We start from the raw sequence: 20,217 nt of genomic DNA on the forward strand, positions 1-20,217 counted from the left end.
TAAAAGTTAATTGGGGAAAAGGTGCCTAGGGTCTCAAAGCCAGGGAGCTGGTGCTTACAGAGCACGGGCATTCCAGTGAGGAGGGCACACCTGCTCTGGCCCTTGGGGCTACTTTCATTTGCTCAGGTCAGGGCAGAGGTAGGGACATAAGGTGGACAGGAAAGAACTGGGCCATGAACCTCATTAGGCAGAGGGAAGGGCCACCCGAGGCTCATGGTCAGGACGGACAAACTGATCAGTGTGGCTGGCCTCTGCCAGTGTTGGCTAAGTGGGAAGGGTCTGCCAAGAGTGCCTGCAGGAATGGCAGGAGCCAAGGGTGGGGGGTATTCTGACAGGTGAGTTGTGGGGCCTGGGGAGCCTCAGTCACTTTAGGCTTTATCTCAGCAAGGATTAACCTGGGACATGAGTTCCATGACCACATCACGTCCCTTTAGAAAGTGACCTACTCTCCCCCAGAATGGGGCTCTGGACCCCAGAGGGTTTGGTGGCATATCTGCTTCTGACAAAACCAGCCGTCCAGCATCAAGCTCACTTGGAGCCTGCACTGTTCCTTTTCAGTTGGGTCTGGTCAACCTCTTCTGCCCCAGGTTTCTAGGTTCTTCCTGAGGTAGGAGAAAACCAGGCTAGAAGCCTGGAATCTCTAGAACTCCCTATGCAGCTTCAGGGCCTGTCAGCCAGCCTCCTGACATGGCACTCCACGTGGCCTTTGACATGAAGGGGGATAGGGAATGGAGAGCAGGACAGACTCAGGCCCAGACCCCATGGCTGAGGTGCGTAGAGGGACCTAGAGACGAACATGTCTAGAGGCCATTCCTTGAAGGTGCCGAAGACTGCAAGTCGTTCAGGGCTTCCAGGCTGAGCCAGACAGCAACCAGCTCCCTTCCAGAATGTGAGAAACCTCGAGCCATCCAGGCAATGTCCCTCCCCCTCCTGTGGAGATAGGCAGGGCCACAGGCGAGCAGGTGGCCACAAAGGGCCCAACTCTCTGCCTTTCAGCTTTGGCACATTCTCCGTGTGCTCTCCCACTCGTCACAAGGATCCTGAGTCATGACTGGGGTTCTATTCCTAGCTCTAGAACTTCTGCCTCACTGTATTGTCTTGGGAGAGAGCTCCATGCTGCTGGAAAGGAAGGGAGGACATGGTGGGGGGGGGGTCGGAAAGTCAGAAATGAAAGTAAGGAAGGGGTTGGGTGCACCTGGCTGTACAGAGGATCCTGTTCTTTTGTTTACCGTTCTGCAAGGTCTTCCTCCAGTGGGTTCTGGAGGGTCAGGTGGGAAATGAATATCCCGAGAGGAAGTGGGATTAGTGGAGGACAGACTGAACTCCCAGGAGACCTGGGGGTGGGAGGTGACACTGCAGAAAAGAATCATGTGTCTCGGGGTGGGGGAAGGCTGAAGAGTGGGTGAACTATTTGAGAGGGGACCTGGGCCAGCCAGCCAGTTCTCCCCCACTGGCGCCTCTGTCCAGCCCAAGCCCCGCCCAGCCGCACCCCTGACTCACTTCCTTTGCATCTAAGCGGAAACCTCCCCAGAGCTTCCTCCACTCCGGTCTCTGGGGACCCGCAGGTGTCGCTGGCCACTTCTGGCTTACATTGGCCCAGAAGGCCCCTGAACTGCTCACATCACCCTTGGGGGGAGGCCAGCATTTCCTGTTTCCTGAATTGCAGGCCAACGACGGGTCCTGGAAGTGGGTAACTGAGCTGGGGGAGCCTGAGCAACTGCAGGTAGGGGTTTGAGAGTGGAGGCGCTCAGGTCAGCCTCCTCACAGGGCTATTCCTCTCTTGGCTCTTCTTTCTATCCTTTCTGCCCCGTGTATTCACTGGGGGAATGTTGGGAAGACCCCCAGTGTTGGGTGTAGGGGGTTGGAAGGCCTGGGTTATGACGGTGGGCAGTGCTGGGGTCCATTCTCAAAAGACTCTCCCACCACCACCCCCCACACAAACACAGCGTGCTTGAAGTCTCGCCTCCTGGCAATGCAATGGCCTCTGCTTAAAGAGGCCCATTGAGAAGTGTAGGGGCCCCTGGCAGTCTGGTATTAGCTGGGGAGGCAAGGTCCTGCTTGATTCTTCTACACCCCTAATTGGTGCTGAATCCTCGGGACTCCTCGGAAGTCAGGCAGTTAGCCTGATAACTTACACACCCCCTCCCCCCAGCCACTTCCTCACGGCCTGGGCCCTTTCGGAAGGACCCATGAGATTTGCATTGGGGCCCAGCTGAGCCACGGCTTCCTGGTCAGTGGAGCAAGGCGGAGCCAGTATCTGGTCGTGGGGCTACAGCCCAGGCCGCACCCCACCGGGCTCCCAGGGGGGTAAGATCGCTCGGGCCAGGGCTCTGGGCCCGTGTGGGAGGGCTGCGGCGGGAGTCAGGAGACGCTCCCCATCTTCCTGTTGCAGGAAGGGGACCTGTATGCCCTACGCCGCCCCTGCACCATGGACCGCGGCGAGACTAGCCTGGAGCCTCACGCCGCGGCCCCTCGCTGCAAAGGGCCATGCATGATCGCGCCCGTGCGCGCGGTGCTCCGCCTGCGCCGCCGCGTGTGCGTCCTCCGCAAACGACGCCTCCTGCAGCCAGGCGCCGGGGCTGACGCTGGGAGCGGGGCGGCCAGGCCAAGCGGCAGTCCTGGGGCGCTGCGCCCAGACCTGCACCAGCCCAAATTCTTCACCTTCGATGGCCTGGCGGAGCTGTCGTCCAGGACGCCGCGCAAGAGGCGCAGGCGGAGCCGCGTAGTGCTCTACCCCGAGACTTCACGCAAGTACCGACCCCGCGGAGAACACCGAAGCCGGGCGCAGCGTTGCCTGCTGCTACTTGTGGCCATCGTGGGGTTCCAGATACTCAACGCCATCGAGAACCTGGACGATAACGCGCAACGTTACGACCTGGACGGCCTGGAAAAGGCGCTGCAGCGCGCGGTGTTTGGCCAGCCGGCCGCCGTGAGCCACATCATGACACTGCTGCGGGACTACCTGGCCACGCACGTGCACAGTCGCCCGCTCCTCCTGGCGCTGCACGGGCCCAGTGGCGTGGGCAAGAGCCACGTTGGCCGCTTGCTGGCACGCCACTTCCGCTCGGTCCTCGAGGACGACGCGTTGGTGCTGCAGTACCACGCAGGGCATCACTGCCCGGACCCACGCGCTGCGCAGGACTGCCGAGAGGAGCTGAGGCGGCGCGTGGCGGACGTGGTGTCGCAGGCCGAGGAGGAGGAGAAGACCCCTCTCTTGGTGCTGGATGAGGCTGAGCTCCTGCCTTCTGCCATGCTGGATGAGCTGTACGGCCTTCTGCAGCCGCAGCTCTCACACCATTTCCACAACGCCATCTACGTGCTCCTCAGTGGCGCGGGAGGCGCGGAGATCACACATTATGTCCTGCAGAACGCATCACGCACGCTGCTCCCGCGCTCTGGGGACAGTGCACGCAGCCCCCAGGCCCCCGCGGAGGAGGAGCTGCGCAGCCGCCTTCAAACACTGCTGGTCCAAGAGCACCCGCTGTGGCAGGCCGCTGCCATCGTGCCCTTCCTGCTGCTGGATAAGCCAGACGTGGTGAACTGCTTCCGTGAGGAGATGGCCGGGGAGGGTTTTTTTCCTGAGCAGGCCCTCGCGGAGCGTCTGGCAGAGCAGCTCAGCTACTACCACGTTGCTGGCCACGAATTTGCCACCACTGGCTGCAAGCAGGTGGTAGCCAAGGTCAACGTGTTGCAGCACAGGTCTGCACACACTGGATACTAAGCCAGTGACCCCGGAATATTTGCGATGTTGGTGGAAGCAGGAGGGAGATTGAGGGGGTGTAGCCAACAAGCTGGTTCACCCCTGGGAGCTAGGGAGACCTTAGAAGGTGGTTCAGGTCTGAGCTCCCCACTTCCTCATCCAACCCCAGAGCCTTGAGTTTCCCCAGGGTCATCAGGAAAGCATCCACTTTCCGCCTGTTGTCTGGCCCATCTTCTTGAGCCCCTACTGTGCCCAGCGTGTCCCAGGCACATGTAATGGGATCTCCCAACAGTCCTAAGGAGTGGACAGTAGCTGGGTGGGAATCTGGCTCTGTGGGGTGCTGTGGCAACCTCCACACACCCAGGTGCCCCTTGCATGCCTCCTCAGCCTGGCAGATGGTGGAGGATGCTTGTCCAGATGGACCTACGCATACCTAGGAACAAAGTGCGGTGAATGGTGTCTCCAAGCCAGAATGGTGCCAGTGGAATCCCTCACATGATCTCAGGGAGAGATTTGGTTAAAGGTGAGATAAGGCCTCAATCTCTTGGGTCCCCTTGCACTGACCCCCCTTCTGCCAAGCACTGAACTGGGGATACAGGTAGAAAAGACCTTGGTGAGCTGGGTGTGGTGATGCACGCCTTTAATCCCAGCACTCGGGAGGAAGAGGTAGGAGGATCACTGAGCCTGAGACTACATAGTGAATCTGAATTCAGGTCAGATGCCTGGGCTAGAATGAGACCCTACCTTGCAACACCCAAAAAAAACAAAATGAACAAACAAGAAAAGGCCTTGTAGGGGGCTGGAGAGACAGCTGAGTGGTTAAGGCACTTGTCTGTGAAGCCTAAGGACCCAGGTTTGATTCCCCAGTACCCACGTAAAGCCAGAGGCACAAGGTGGAGCATGCGTGTTTGTTTGCAGTGGCTAGAGGCCTTGATGTGCCCATTCTCTCCCTCTTCCTCTCTCTGTGTCTCAAATAAATTAAATAATAAAATAAAAAAGAAAGAAAGAGGCTTTGGAGCCTGCTTCAGAGGTCCTCAACTGGGCCCTGGAGCCCTTCCCATTCTCGCAGACTTCTCCCGCAGGTGAGCTGTAGTGCATCTCAAAGGGAAGTTTCTGTGGAAGCTTTAATCTGTGTCCAGCTGGCCTTCATGCTGCCGCCTGTGGCCAGCGCCCGGCTTGGCACCTGGACCCCTCCCTGTGAGTGTGTGTTAACTATCACTTTGCAAACAGGCACACCTAAAAGTGAGGCTTGAGGAGGCAGCAAAGAAAGGCTCCTGAGACAGAGGGGAGTGCCCTCCACCAAAGGAGATGGTGTGTGTCCTCTGCCCTCCCAACAGTTTGACTCCCCCACCTCCCGTCTCTTGAGTCATCCTGCTGTGAAACTTTCCCAGCTCAGGTGTCCCTAGGCGGGCTTGCTGCCCAGCAATCTAAGCAGGTTCTGTGAATTTCCCAAGGGTTCTTTGGTCACTGTAACCCCATCCAGCCTGCCCTGGTTGTGTTCTGAAGTCCCAGGAGGCCACCCATCTGCATTTGTGAGCTGCAGGGTAGGTGGGTTGAAAGGCCTCTGTGCAAATGGGAGCCCTCGCCTGGGAGGTGCCGGGCACATCCTGCATCATAGATCCGGGGACTCCTCCCTGCTCTCTGGTGTCCCTGAGGTTCTGGGTCTGGGTTGGGCTTGCAGCGGGATGTGAAGCATGGGAAGAACAGCTCTGGGAGACCATGCACTGCAGTCTGGCCCAAGCTCTTCCCACCCAGCTCACTTTGAGCCCACAGTGGTGAGGCCTTGCTCTGTCACAGATCCTTGTGTTGATACTTGAGGGGTGTCAGAACTGCTGAATGGGGGTGCTGGCCAGCCCTTGCTGAGTGATGCTGGAGGCTTCACTGCTTCCCATGGTGGGTCTCCAGATTGTCATCTGGGTGCCTTTCTAAAAGTGTCCCCTGTCTAGTCAAGTTGGGCATATATTCAGCCACTTAACACGGAGCAGCAACTTAAGAGGCTAATATCCACACCCAATGCAGACTTTTCTTTTTATTTATTTCTAAAACGACACATTTCTAAAATAATTACATTAAGCCAATCCCCATGCTTAAGCAGCAAATGCACGTAGCACTGTGGGCAAGTTGTATCATGCTTGTGAATAAACTGTAGCTCAAATCTGACAATCTGCTGTTTTTCCCCCCCTTTGGTCTGCTTAACCTGTTAATTAAGAAAGGCATGCTGAAACTTTTCCATCTAGTGGTAAATTTCACAACATCTCTGTAATCTTCTATTTAATAGGCTATGCTAATTAGATTTTTGTTTTCAGACAGGGTCTCACACTTGTTGTTCAGGTTCATCTTGAATATTCATCGTTCTCTTCCCTCAGCCTCCCAAGTTCTGGGATTTTAGGTATATACCAACATACCCAGCCAAATGATTTTTTTCATTTTTCAACATTTGAGCAATTCTTTTTCTTTCTTTTCTTTCCTTCTTTCTTTCTTTCTTTCTTTTTTTTTTTTTTTTTGGTTTTTCTAGTTAGGGTTTCACTCTAGCTCAGGCTGACCTGGAATTCACTTTGTAGCCGCAAGGTGGCCTCGAACTCATGGTGATCCTCCTACCTCTGTCTCCCGAGTGCTGGGATTAAAGGCGTGCGCCACCGGCCGGCTATTTGAGCAGTTCTGAAGAGGACAGTACAGCAGACTTGGCAGCTGAATGAGCTGCCCAGCTCGGCCAGCAGGGCTTTCCAGGAAGTCCATAAATAACTAGAAGAGTTTAGCCAGACTTGGTGGTGCAGCCTTTAATCCCAGCACTCAGGAGCCTGAGATGGGAGGATCTCTGAGTTTGAGGCCAACCTGGGCTAAAGTGAGACCCTGACTCAAAAACAAAACAAAAAAAACAGGGTCTAGAGAAATGGCTCAGCAGTTAAAGATGCTTGCTTGCAAAGCTTGACAGCCAGATTTGATTCCCCAGTACCCAAGTAAAGCCAGACATACAAAGTAGTGCATGCATCGGGAATTCCTTTGCAGTGACAGGAGGTTCAGGCCTACCCATACTTCCTCTCAAATGAATAATAAATAATAAGCATATTAAAAGAAAACACTGGGCCTGGGGAGATGGCTCAATGGTTGTAAAGGTTCTTGCTTATAAAGGTTGCCAGACCTGGTTCAATCCCCCAATCACATAAAGTGGGACAGACCCTGCTATACACACAGACACGCTACCTCAAAAAAAAAAAAAAACAAAATAACCAGCCGGGCATGTTGGCACACGCCTTTAATCCCAGCACTCAGGAGGCAGAGGTAGGAGGATCACTGAGTTCAAGGCCACCCTGAGTCTCCACAGTGAATTCCAAGTCAGCTTGGGCTAGAGTGATCCCCTACCTCGAAAAAAAAAAAAGAAAAATAATGGCCAGGCATTGTGATGCCTTTAATCCCATCATTCTGCAGATCAAGGTAGGAGGATTGCTGTGAGTTTGAGGCACCCTAAGAATACATAGTGAATTCCAGGTCAGCCTGGACTAGAGCTAGACCCAACTTCGAAAAACAAACAAAATCAGAGTAATACTAGGAAAGTTGCCTTCCCCCCTTTTTATGAGGTAGGATCTCACTCTAGTCTAGGCTGGCTGGCCTCCAACTCAGAGATCCTCCTACCTCACATCCCAAGTCTGGCTTAAACTGACTTGAAACTCAGTCTGTATTTCTGGCTGACCTTGAACTCACAGTGATCCTTCTACCTTAGCCTCTTGAGTGCTGGGACTAAAGAAAGGCCTGGCAATTATTTGGTTTTTTGTTTTGTTTGTTTTTAGTTATTTATTTGAGAGTGACAGACAGAGAGAGAAAAAGGCAATTAGAGAGAGAATGGGCACGCCAGGGCCTTCAGCCACTACAAACAAACTCCAGATGCATGTGCCCCCTTGTGCATCTGGCCAACATGGGCCCTGGGGAATTTGAGCCTTGAACTGGGGTCTTTAGGCTTCATAGGCAAGCACTTAACCACTAAGCCATCTCTCCAGCCCCTGTTTTGTTTATTTTTTAATGAGAGAGAGTGTGAGAGAGAGTTGGTGCTTCAGGGCCTCTAGCCCTTGCAGTCAAACTCCAGTCATGTGTGCCACTGTGTGCACATACGTGATCTTGTGCACGTGCGTCATCTTATGCATCTGGCTTATGTGCATCCTGTGGAGTCAAACCTAGGTTCTTAGGCTTTGCAAACAAGTTATGTCATCTCTCCAGCCCCTTATTTAGGTTTATTTTTATTTTTATTTATTCATTTGAAAGAAAGAGAGACAGACAGAGAAAGAGGCAGACAGAAGGAGAGAATAGGTGCACCGGGGCCTCTAGCCACTGAGACAAGCTCCAGTTGCATGCATCACCTTGCACATCTGGCTTATGTGGATCCTGGGGAATTGAACCTAGGTCTTTTGGCTTTGCAAGCAAGTGCCTTAACCACTGAGCATCTCTTCAGCCCTAATTTAGGTTTTTTTGAGACAGGATCTCAATATGTAGACCAGGGTGGCCTTGAATTTGTATTAATCCTCCTCCACCTCCTGAATGCTGAGATTAAAGGCATGTACCAACCACCATGGTCAGCAAAAAATGTTTAAATCTGGCGTGGTGGCACACGCCTTTAATTCCAGTATTTGGGAGGCAGAGGTAGGAGGATCGCCATGAGTTCAGGCCACCTTGAAACTACATAGTGAATTCCAGGTCAGCTAGAGTGAGACCTGCCGCAAAACAAACAAACAAAGACAATTTAAAAAATTTATTTAAGAGAGAGAGAGAAAAAGAAGAAGAAGAGAGAGAAGGGGAGTATGAGCGTGCCAGGACCTCCTGCTGCTGCAAATGAACTTCAGACATGCACACCACTTTGTGTGTCTGGCTTGATGTGGGTACAGAACAATCGAAACCCAACCAGCAGGCTTTGCAAGCAAGTCTCTAACCACTGAACAATCTCTTTAGCCCAATTCGCTTTTCTTTCTTCCCTTCTTTCTTTTTTCTTTTTCTTTTTCTTTTTTGTTTTTCAAGGTAGGGTCTCACTCTAGCCCAGGCTGACCTGAAATTCACTATGTAGTCGCATGGTGGCCTCAAACTCACGGTGATCTTCCTACCTCTGCCTCGAGAGTGCTGGGATTAAAGGCGTGTGCCACCATGCCCAGCTCCAATTTTATTGTTTTAATGGTGTCATTTGAAGTGCAAAAGTGAATTGGTGCTGTAGCTTAGTGGGAAAGTACTGGCCTCAAATATGCTGGGCAAAACCAAACGCATTTTAAGCCCTACTCCAACATCTTCCAAATCTGAACAAAAACAAAAACTTCAACAATTCCCCAATATGAACAAAAAAACCCTAACAGTTCATGTTTTCAATTAAAAAACTGGGGCTAGGTGTGAGACCCTACCTTGAAAAACCAATACATATATATTGCCAGGCAAGGTAGAACACACACACCTGTGACCCCAGTGCTAGGAAGCTAATCACGTGCTACACGGTTGGAGATCACTAAGGACAGACTCTTCCTCACCAGCATCAGCTTGTAAAACCTAAACTGAAACTGCAGGGCTTGATTGTTATTGAGACCCCAGAAATCCTGCTACCTGCAGCCTCTGCCAACACAGACTAGAAGACAGAGATCAGAGATTGTTTTATGCAAGTCCAGGTTTAGGAAAATGGGATAAAGACTGTTCATTTCAAAGAATGTATTCCATATTTTCCAAAAGGGGGGGGTATCAAAGGTTTTGTAGGGTAATAGGTGGAAGACTCCAGTACTGAGTGGAGTGCTTTGTCCCAAGATGAACTCTTTCACAGCTTTTTTACTTTTTTGGTTTTACGACGTAGGGTTTCACTGTAGCTCAGGCTGACCTGGAATTCACTATGTAGTCTCAGGGTGGCCTCCAACTCATGGCGATCCTCCTACCTCTGCCTCCCAAGTGCTGGGATTAAAGAAAGACATACGCCACCATGCCCAGCATTAATTTTATTTTTATTTGAGAGAGAAAGAGGCAGAGAGAGAGAGAGAAAATGGGTGCACTGGGGCCTCCAGCTGCTGGAAATGAACTCCAGACACATGTGCCACCTTGTGCATCTGACTTATGTGAGTCCTGGAGTATCAAATCTGGGTTCTTTGGCTTTGCAGGCAAGTGTCTTAACTGCTAAGCCATCTCTCCAGCCCATGTTCTTTTTTTTTAAATTTTTTAAAACTTTTTTTATTTTTCAAGGTAGGGTTTCACTCTAGCTCAGGCTGACCTGGAATTCACTATGGAGTCTCAGGCTGGCCTCAAACTCACAGCGATCCTCCTACCTCTGCCTCCCGAGTGCTGGGATTAAAGGTGTGTGCCACCATGCCTGGTTCAGCCCATGTTCTTTTACATCTTTGACCAGCAGATCTGGAGTGCAGAGGCCGATCACAAATCATCTTTGGCCCTGCTTCCTGTGTCCCTGGCAGCACACTAAGAAAGGAGGAAACAACACAAATGCCCTCCTTGGGAATTGAAAGACCAGGACTGGAGGGATGGCTTATTGGTTAAGGTGCTTGCCTGCAGTGGTTGGAGGCCCTGGAGTCTCATTCTCTCTATCTGCCTCTCTCTCACTCTCAAATAAATAAAGTAAAATAAAAACTTCTAAAAATGCACTAGGCTTAGAATCTGAGGTGCTTGTAAAACATTGCTCAATACAAAAAGGGGAAAGGGATTTTAGTTTGATTGAAATCTCCACCATATCTTCTCTTTCCCTCTCTTAATATAATGAAGCATCTCTAAGTCTTACCCTCTGGTCTATGGATTTTAATTCTTTAAATTCATAAAACAAGGGCTGGAGAGATGGTTTAGGAGTTAAGGCGCTTGCCTGCGAAGCCTAAGGACTCATGTTCTACTCTCCAGGTCCCATGTAAACCAGATGCACAAGGTGATGCAAGCATTCAAGGTTGCACATGTCCACTAGGTGGCACACATGTCTGGGGGTTGATTTCAGTGGCTAGAAGCCCTGGCATGCCAATTCTCTCTCTCTCTCTAATTAAAAAGAAAAAGGCCAATCTGCTGGGCTTGCCTCAAAAAAACACTTTAAAAAAAAATCATAAAACAAAGACCCAAGGATACCCTAAATTTATTGGTGTGTTGGCGCATCAGTGTACTGGCAAGGAACACCCTCTTCCCCCCCTGCCCCCCGCAAAAAAATTCCTGCTATATAATGGTGTGTTGGCCAGGAAATTCAGAGGGTAAGTCTTCTGCTCCCTGCTTTCTTCATGGCAGGAAACATGATCTATTCTCTAGCCAAACTTTCTTCTCTACAACTTTCTTTTACATATTAGAATAGTTGCTAGTTTGCTTTCTGCCTGGAGCATATGTGGGCAAATGGGGATGGGACACCTCGGGCTGCACACCCAGGATGGCTGACTGGCACTTGAGCCAGGCCCTTCCAATGGATCATCCCAGCCGGTATGGCTGTAACTGGGCCCGGCACTGCAGGATGGGATTGGCAGTTGAAACCATGAGCTCTAATGAAATCCCCTGCGGAAAAAAATAGTATAAAGGAGGCTGGGCGTGGTGGTGCAGGCCTTTAATCCCACCCTGAGACTCCATAGTGAATTCCAGGTCTGCATGAGACCCTACCTCAAAAAAAAAAAAAAAGAAAAAGAAAAGAAATAAATACATAAATAGAGCCGGGCATGGTGGCGCACGCCTTTAATCCCAGCACTCGGGAGGCAGAGGTAGGAGGATTGCCATGAGTTCAAGGTCACCCTGAGATGACAGAGTTAATTCCAGGTCAGCCTGGACCAGAGTGAGACCCTACCTCGAAAAACAAAAACAAAAACAAAAAAAAGAAATAAATACATAAATAAATAAAAATTTAAGAATAGTATAAAGGGTGCTGGGAAAATGGCTCAACTATTGAATGCAGCCTGGGTTTAATTCCCCAGTACCCAAGTAAAGCCAGATGCACAAAGTGATGCATATGTTTGGAGTTAGTTTGCAGTAGCAAGAAGCCCTGGAAAACTAATACTCTCACACTCTCTCAAATAAATTAATAAGTAGAAAAATAGGGTGGCCTCAAACTCACAGCGATCCTCCTACCTCTGCCTCCCAAGTGCTGGGAATAAAGGCATGGGCCACTATGACGTACGGCTAAAGATAAAATCTTCTGTTAAAAAAAAAGAAGAGGAAGAAGGGCTAGGGAGATTTCTCAGTGGTTAAGGCACTTGCCTGCAAAGCCTGACAGCCTGGGTTTGTTTCCCCAGGATCCACATAAAACCAGATGCACAAAGTGACACATGCATCTGGAGTTCATTCATAGTGGCTAGAGGCATCCGTTCTAGCTCTGTCTGTCTCTGTCTGCTTGCAAATAAATATTTTTTTAAAAAGAAGAATGCAGGTGGAGGGATGGCTTAGCAGTTAAGTGACTTGCCTGCAAAACCAAAGTACCCAGGTTCGATTCCCCAGGACTCATGTAAGCCAGATGCACAAGGTGATATGCCTAGAGTTGGTTTGCAGTGGCTGGAGGCTCTCGCATGCCCATTCTATCTCTCTCCCTCTTTCTCTCTCTAATAGATAAATAAAAATATAAAAAAATAATTTAAAAAAGAATGCATGGGAAGCCTAAGGACCCAGATTCAATTCCCCAGAACCTACATAAGCCAGATGCACGAAGCCATCTCTCCAGCCCCTATTTATTTATTTATTTTTGTTGTTTTATGAGAGCTTGTTTGGAGGTTCTAGCAGGAGAACTCAGCTACTCGTATGCCCTCGAGCAAAGACCGGTCCTCCTCTATTCGGGAAAGGTCATCCTCTTGCTTTAGGAGGGACATACAAGGAGCAGTGAGTGAGGAAGGGGACACCCGCCTAACCAGCCAGATCAGCCGAATCAACCCTGGCGATCAATGGGATGACATATGTCACAGCCAGATCGCCCTCACATCCATATTTTTGTTGTTTTTAGTTTTTCAAGGTAGTCTAACTCTAGCCCAGGCTGTCCTGGAATTCACTATGGAGCAAACTCACGGTGATCCTCCTACCTCTGCCTCCCGAGTGCTGGGATTAAAGGCGTGTGCCACCACGCCCAGCCGGCTTTTTTTTTTTTTTTTAATTTATTTGAGAGCAACCGACAGAGAAAGAGGCAGAGAGAGAGAGAGAATGGGCGCACCAGGGCCTCCAGCCACTGCAAACGAACTCCAGACACGTGCACCCCCTTGTGCATCTGGCTAATGTGGGTCCTGGGGAATCAAGCCTTGAACTGGGGTCCATAGGCTTCACAGGCAAGTGCTTAACCACTAAGCCATTTCTCCAGCCCCGGTTGTTGTTTTTTAATATTTTATTTTTATTTTTCTTTATTTACTTGAAAGAAAGAGTTGGGGGAGAGAGAGAGAATGCACACCAGGGCATCCAGCCACTGCAAATGAACTCCAGATGCATGTGCCACCTTCTGCATCTAGCTTATGTGGGTCCTGGGGAATTGAACCTGGGTCCTTTGGCTTTGCAGGCAAGTGCCTTAACTACTAAACCCCCTATTTATTTATTTTTGAGGCAGGGTCCCATTATCCCCCAAGATGACCTGGAACTCTGTAGCCCCAGACTGGCCTCAAACACCCAGATCCCCCTACCTCAGCTTCTTGAATCTGGGACTAAAGGTGTGAGTTAAGCTAGGCGTGGTGGTCCACACCTTTGATCCCAGCATATATGTATATGGCATATAAGCCAAACAAACCAGATGCACAAGATGGCCCATGCATCTGGAGTTTGTAGTGGCTAGAGGCCCTGGCGTGCCCATTCTCTCCTTTCCTCCCTCCCTGTCTCAATTAAGTAAACACATAAATAAAATATTTTAGAAAAGATTATGTTAGGGGATTTGTTTGAGTTTTTATGTTTAATTTGAGTTATTTATTTATTTATTTGGTTTTTCTCAGGGTGGCCTCAAACTCATGGTGCTCCTCCTACTTCTGCCTCCCGAGTGCTGGGATTAAAGGAGTGTGCCACCATGCCCAGCTTGAGGTTTTTTTTTGGTTTTTCGAGGTAGGGTCTCACTCTGGTCCAGGCTGACCTGGAATTAACTATGTAGTCTCAGGGTGGCCTTGAACTCTCGGCAATCCTCCTACCTCTGCCTCCCGAGTGCTGGGATTAAAGGTGTGCGCCACCATGCCCGGCAGCTTGAGGTTTTTTTAAATTTGTTTTTGTTTATTTTTATTTATTTATTTGAGAGCCACAGACAGAGAAAGAAAGAGGCAGATAGAGAATGGGCATGCCAAAGCCTACAGCCACTGCAAACGAACTCCAGATGCATGCTCCACCATGTGCATCTGGCTTATGTGGGTCCTGGGGAATCAAGCCTCGAATGGAGGTCCTTAGGCTTCACAGGCAAGCGTTTAACCACTAAGCCATCTCTCCAGCCCGAGTTATTTTCTTTTATAAAATCTTTTTTATTCTTTTTTTGGGATAAATCTTTTTTTAATGCTTTATTATTTATTTCAGAAAGAGGCAGATATGTATAAAAGATGGGCATACCAGGGCCTCTAGCTGCTACAAATGAACTCCAGATACACGTGCCACCTTGTATATCTGGCTTACATGGGTACTAGGGAATTGAACCTGGGTTCTTAGGCTTCACAGGCAAGTTCCTTAACTATTAAGCCATCTCTCCAGCCCTGGTCTGATTTATTTTGAGCTAATTTTATTATGACATTAAGTGAGAGCTTGAACTGATCTTTTGCCTTGTAGTCTAGGTGTCTCCGGACTGTGTGTATCAAGCACTGTGGGGCTTGTATAGTTGTGAGGTGGGGCTGGATAGGGGAGTCCAGAAATTTTTTTGTTTATTTTTACTTATTTGACAGCGATAAGCAGAAAGAGGAAGAGGGAGGGAGAGAGAGAGGGAATGGGCGTGCCAGGCCTCCAGCCACTGCAAACGAACTCCAGATACGTGCGCCCCCTTGTACATCTGCCTAATGTGGGTCCTGGGGAATCAAGCCTCGAACCGGGGTCCTTAGGCTTCACAGGCAAGCGCTTAACTGCTAAGCCATCTCTCCAGCCCGAGTCCAGAAATCTTTGAGGTAGTGTCAGAAAGGTCATGCTAGGGCTGGGGTGCAGTTATGGTACAATAAGTGCATAGCATGTGGAGGTCCCTGAGAGTTCATTTTCCAGCACTGCTGGGAAACAAAGGCAGGGTAGAGCTCTCCAGCACTGTAGAAAGCCGTCTTCTCCCTGGAAGCTGTACTGAACTGATCATGTGGGATAATTTCCTTTACTTCAGGTGACATGGTCAGCCAGGGACGGTGGATCATTCTTGCAATCCTAGCACTACAGAAGTTTAGGCAGGAGGGTCTCAAGTTAGGGGTCTTGTCTTAAAAAAAAAATCCAAAGCCAAGCGTGGTGGCCCAACACCTTTAATCTCAGCATTCGGGAGGCAGGGGTAGGAAATTGCCATGAGTGTGGCGGGCCATCCTGAGACTACATAGTGTATTTCATGGTAGCCTTGGCTAGAGCAAGACTCCCCCTCATGAAAACAAAAACAAAACAAAACAAAACAAGAAAAAGAAAAAAAGGGATGGGGAGATGGCTTAACGGTTAAGGTGCTTGCCTACAAAGCCCAAGGACCCAGGTTCAATTCCTTAGGACCCATATAAACGAGATGCACAAGGTAGCTCATGCATTTGGAGTTTGTTTACAGTGGCTAAAGGCCTTAGCGCACCTATTTTCTATCTACCTCTTCTTCTCAAATGAATAAAATAAAAATTAGTTAAATATTAAAAAAAAAAGAAAGAAAAAATCCAGGCTGTCATGGTGGCACATACTTTTAATCCCAGCACTTGCTTGGGGACCAGGTAGGAGGATTGCTGTGAGTTCAAGGCCAGCTTGAGACTCCACAGTAAATTCCAGGTCAGCCTGAGCTAGAGGGAGATCCTACCTCAAAAAAAAAATCAACAACAACAAATCCAGCTAGGTAGATGGCTCACACCTATAATCCCAGCTCTTAGGAGGCTGAGGTAGGATTACCATGAGTTTGAGATCAGCCTGGGCTAGAGTGAGACCCTTTCTTTCTCTCTCCCTTCCTTCCTTCCTTCCTTCCTTCCTTCCTTCCTTCCTTCCTTCCTTCCTTCCTTCCTTCCTTCTTTCTTTCTTTCTTTCTTTCTTTCTTTCTTTCTCTTTTTTGTTTTGTTTTGTTGTCTTTTTGTTGTTTGGTTTTTCAAAGAAGGGTCTCCTGCTTTCTCAAGTTGATCTGGAACTCACTGGAATCCTAGGCTGTCTTTGAACTCACAGCAATCCTTTTATCTCTACCTCCTGAGTGCTGGGATTAAAGGCGTGTGCCACAACTGGCCATTGGTAGTTTTTGTTTGAGTTGATATGTAGCCAAGGCTGGCCTCCAATTCTTCCTATCTCTCTCCCTCTCTCTCTCTCTCTCTCTCTCTCTCTCTCTCTCTCTGACATCTATCTATCTATCTATCTATATAAATGTGTGTGTGTGTTTGGTTTTTTGAGGTAGGGTCTCATTCTAGCCCAGGCTGACTTGGAATTCACTAGTCTGTGGCTGGCCTTGAAACTCATAGTGATCCCCCTACCTTTCTGTGTCTCCCGAGTTCTGGGATTAAAGGTGTGTGCCACCATGCCCAGCTTCATTAGTGACTCTCTCTCTCTCTCTCTCTCTCTCTCTCTATATATATATATATATATATATATTTTTTTTTTTTTTTTTTTTTTTTGAGGTAGGGTCTCACTCTAGCTCAGGCTGACCTGGAATTCACTATGTAGTCTCAGGCTGGACTTGAACTCATGTACTCCTCCTACTTCTGCCTCTGGAATGCTGGGATTAAAGGCATGAATTTTATTTATTTATGTATTTATTTGCAAGAACAGAGAGATACAGAAAGAATGGGAGCACCAGGGATTTCAGCTGCTGCAAATGAACTCCAGGCACATGTGCCACTTTGTGCATCTGGCTTTACGTGGGTACTGGGGAATCCAACTTGGGTTGTTAGGCTTTGCAGGCAAGCACCCTAACAAGTGGGCCATCTCTTCAGCCTCCTCTTTTAAGGTTTTTAGTGATGTCTGATATCAGGAGACTTGTGCTAGCATTCTATTAATGCCATAACACGTTACCACAAACCTGGTAGTAAACATTATCCATGTAATATCTCATAGGCCTGGAGGCCAGAAGTATAAATTGGGTCAAAGTAGGTTAAAGTCAAGGTCTCTGAAGGCATGGAATTCACCCCCTGCCTCTCCCATTATGTAGAGGCTGGCTGCGTTCCTTGGGGCCTGACTTCCTCTCCCCATGTTCAAGGAACAGTGCTTCAGATTTCTGACTCTGACATCATACTTCAGTGACCACAGCCAAGGAAAGTTTTCTGTTTAAGGACTCACCCAACTAAACTGGCCCATCTGGACAATCTGGAGTGACCCCTCATCTCAAGATCTGTGCTTCTATTACATTTGCAAAGTCTCTGAGTCACTTTGGGTAATTTCCATCCGCGAGGACTTTCTGGGCATTTGTACCCTGCATCTAAGTTGTCCACTTTGTTTATTTTTCCCCAGGTTTTTGTTTTTTTCTAGCCCACACTGACCTGTCACTGGCACTCACTCTATTTTTATTTTATTTTGTTTGTATTTGAGAGAGAGAAAAAGGTACATATATATAGAGAGAGAGAAAGAGAATGGGCACGCCAGAGCCTCCCGCCACTGCAAACGAACTCCAGACACATGTGCCACCTTGTGCATCTGGCTTACTTGGGTCCTGGGGAATCGAACCTGGATCCTTTGGCTTTGCAGGCAAGTGCCTTAAACACTAAGCGATCTGTCCAGCCCCATTTTTGTTTTTTGAGGTAGGGTCTTGCTCTAGCCAAGGCTGACCTAGAATTCACTCTGTAGTCCTAGACTGTCCTCAAACTTACAGCAATCCTCCTACCTCTGCCTCCTCAGTGCTGGGATAAAAGGTGTGCACCACCTCACCTAGCTGACATTTTTTTCTCTCCAGTGCTAAGGACCAAACTCAGAACCTTGCATTTGCTAGGCAAGTGCTAATCTACTGAGCTAAATCCCCAACCCCTGATGTAACTTTTTAAAGTTAATTTGTGGCCTAAGGACGCATGTTTGACTCTCCAGGTCCCAATAAGGCAGTCATACGCAGGTAAGGTAAGTGCAAGGTGGCACATACCTGCTTGGTGGCACAAGCGTCTGAGTTTGATTTCGGTAGCTGAGGCCCTGGGATGCCAATTCTTTCTCCCTCTAAAATAAAAAATAAACAAAGTTAATTTGTGGCTGGAGAAATGGCTTAGCAGTTAAGGCACTTGACTGTGAGGTCTATGGACCCAGGTTCAATTCCCCAGTACCCACATAAGCCAGATACACTTCCAGCACTTGGGAGACACTACCTCAAAAAAAAGTTTATTTTATTAAAAAAAATTTTTTTGGGGGGGGATTTCGAGGCAGGGTTTCACTCTAGCCTAGGCTGACCTGGAATTCACTATGGAGTCTCAGGGTGGCCTTGAACTCATGGCAATCCTCCTACCTCTGCCTCCCGAGTGCTGGGATTAAAGGTGTGCACCACCACACACTGCCCTTTTCTTTTTCTTTCTTTCTTTCTTTTTTTTTTAAAAAATATTTATTTATTTATTTTATTTATTTATTTGAGAGAGAGCATGGGCACACTAGGGCCTTTTAGCTGCTGTAAATAAACTCCAGATGCATGCGCCACCTTGTGCATCTGGCTCACATGGGTCCTGGGAAATCGAATCTGAGTCCTTTGACTTCACAGGCAAACGCCTTAACTGCTAAGCTATCTCTCCAGCCCTCTTTCTTTTTTTTTTTTTTTTTTTTTTTTTAATTTTTAAAACTTTTTATTGACCTTTTTTGAAGTTTTTAAATTTATATTTATTTATTTGAAAGAGGCAGAGAGGAAGAGAGAGAGAGAGAGTGAGAATGGACACACCATGGCTTCCAGCCACTGCAAACGAACTCCATGCATCTGGCTTATGTGGGTCCTTTGGATTTGTAGGCAAGTGTCTTAACCATTAAGCCACATCTCCAGCCCAATTTTATTTTATTTTTTTATAAGAGAGACAGAGAGGGGGTGGGAGGGAGAATGAAAGAATTAGAACACCAATGCCTCCAGCCACTGCAATCAAACTCCAGACATGTGTGCCACCTAGTATTCATGTGTGACCTTGCACTTGTGCATCTGGCTTACATGGGACGTGGAGAGTTGAACATGAGTCCTTAGGCTTTGCAGACAAGCACCTTAACCACTAAGCCATCTCTCTATCCCTTAAAAATATTTTTTTTAAAGTTAATTTGTGACTTCTGGTTAAGATGGCAGCATAGGAACCACACCAAAGCAGCCTAGGGGAGAAAAAGCAAAAAAAAAAAAAGCAGCAAAATACACTCTTCTACTAAAATACTAAAAAGTGAGGTATAAAAGAAAATACCAGCGGCAGCAGAGAAGTAGGAGAGATCCAGAGCGTCTAGAACCCACACAGGCAGGCAGAAGTGGCTCCAGTACCAGCAGCACCAGGTCCATGGGGCCACAGGCGCTAGGCCCAGCCTGAGCCACAGGAAAAGCCAGGTGAGGGGATTCTCCATTCACAACGGCCTCCACACAAACTCAAATATGAAGGGAGGACCACAGTGACCAACAGAGGAGCAGCTTGTGAGGAAGAGGACCACATGGACTAGCAGGAGAACTAGAGCCACCATCCACAGCCTCCCTTCCCCCACTGCTAACACAAGCCCCAGAAAGCACCAGAGACCTGGGGAAGGGAGCTCACAGCACCCAGCACCGGTGACCAGAGCAATGATCCAGTGACCCAGCCAGCCTACCTGAACCCACAGCACAGAAAAGAGGGACCCAAGCAGCAGTGCAACATAACGGAGACCAAAACCATCCCAAAAGGTCACTGGGATTATACCAGGTCAGTACCTGCCAAATAAGCCTGGGCTATAGGATTGAATCAGAAGTGCTAAGCGCACATTTCATACCAGGATAAATTATATGTTAAATCTGATGGATGGTCAGATTTGCCATTCTTTTTTAAAATTTTTATTTATTTATTTATTTGACAGAGGAAGAGGGAAAGAGAAAGAAAATAGGCACTCCAGGGCTTCCAGCCACTACAAACAAACTCCAGATGCTTGCACCCCCTTGTGCATCTGGCTAGCATGGGTCCTGGGGGATCAAACTTGGGTCCTTTGGATTTGCAGGCAAATGCCTTAACCACTAAGCCATCTCTTCAGCCCATATTTGCCATTCTTAAATAAGCTATATTTTGGGTTTGTCATTTGCTGCTTCTTGATTTATATTGATTTCTCTTCTGTTGTTCATTAGGGAAGGGTCTCACTTGGTCACAAGCTGACTTGGGACCCTCAACAGACCAGAAATATTAACCTCCTAGTTGCCAGGATTAAGGGTGTGGGGCAACACCCTTAAGGGACTGTGACTTTGTTAGAGGATATGGTTGTCATAATACCTACTCTTGCTTAAATACTCTGTTCTGTTTTTCATTTAATGTGTACATTGTTTAGTTAAATTTTAGAATCTTCCTGTATTTTGTTCCACTCAGCCTACTTGAATACTC

At 48.4% G+C, this 20,217-nt stretch overlaps 1 protein-coding gene across 1 annotated transcript; it reads left to right on the forward strand.

The window, feature by feature from the left end:
- Nucleotides 1-1,520: 1,520 nt before the first annotated feature.
- On the forward strand, nt 1,521-4,428 carry Tor4a (torsin family 4 member A). The gene is made up of 2 exons (XM_004673151.3): nt 1,521-1,723; nt 2,393-4,428. The coding sequence occupies exon 2, from the start codon at nt 2,429-2,431 to the stop codon at nt 3,719-3,721; it is 1,293 nt and encodes a 430-aa protein (XP_004673208.3). The 5' UTR covers nt 1,521-1,723; nt 2,393-2,428; the 3' UTR covers nt 3,722-4,428.
- The last annotated feature ends 15,789 nt before the right edge of the window (nt 4,429-20,217 follow it).

Source organism: Jaculus jaculus, chromosome 1 (assembly GCF_020740685.1).
Source record: "Jaculus jaculus isolate mJacJac1 chromosome 1, mJacJac1.mat.Y.cur, whole genome shotgun sequence".
NCBI lineage: Eukaryota > Metazoa > Chordata > Mammalia > Rodentia > Dipodidae > Jaculus > Jaculus jaculus.

Coding starts and splice junctions, on each gene's coding strand:
- Tor4a (XM_004673151.3), top strand. CDS start 2,429: ATGGACCGCGGCGAGACTAGCCTGGAGCCTCACGCCGCGGCCCCTCGC.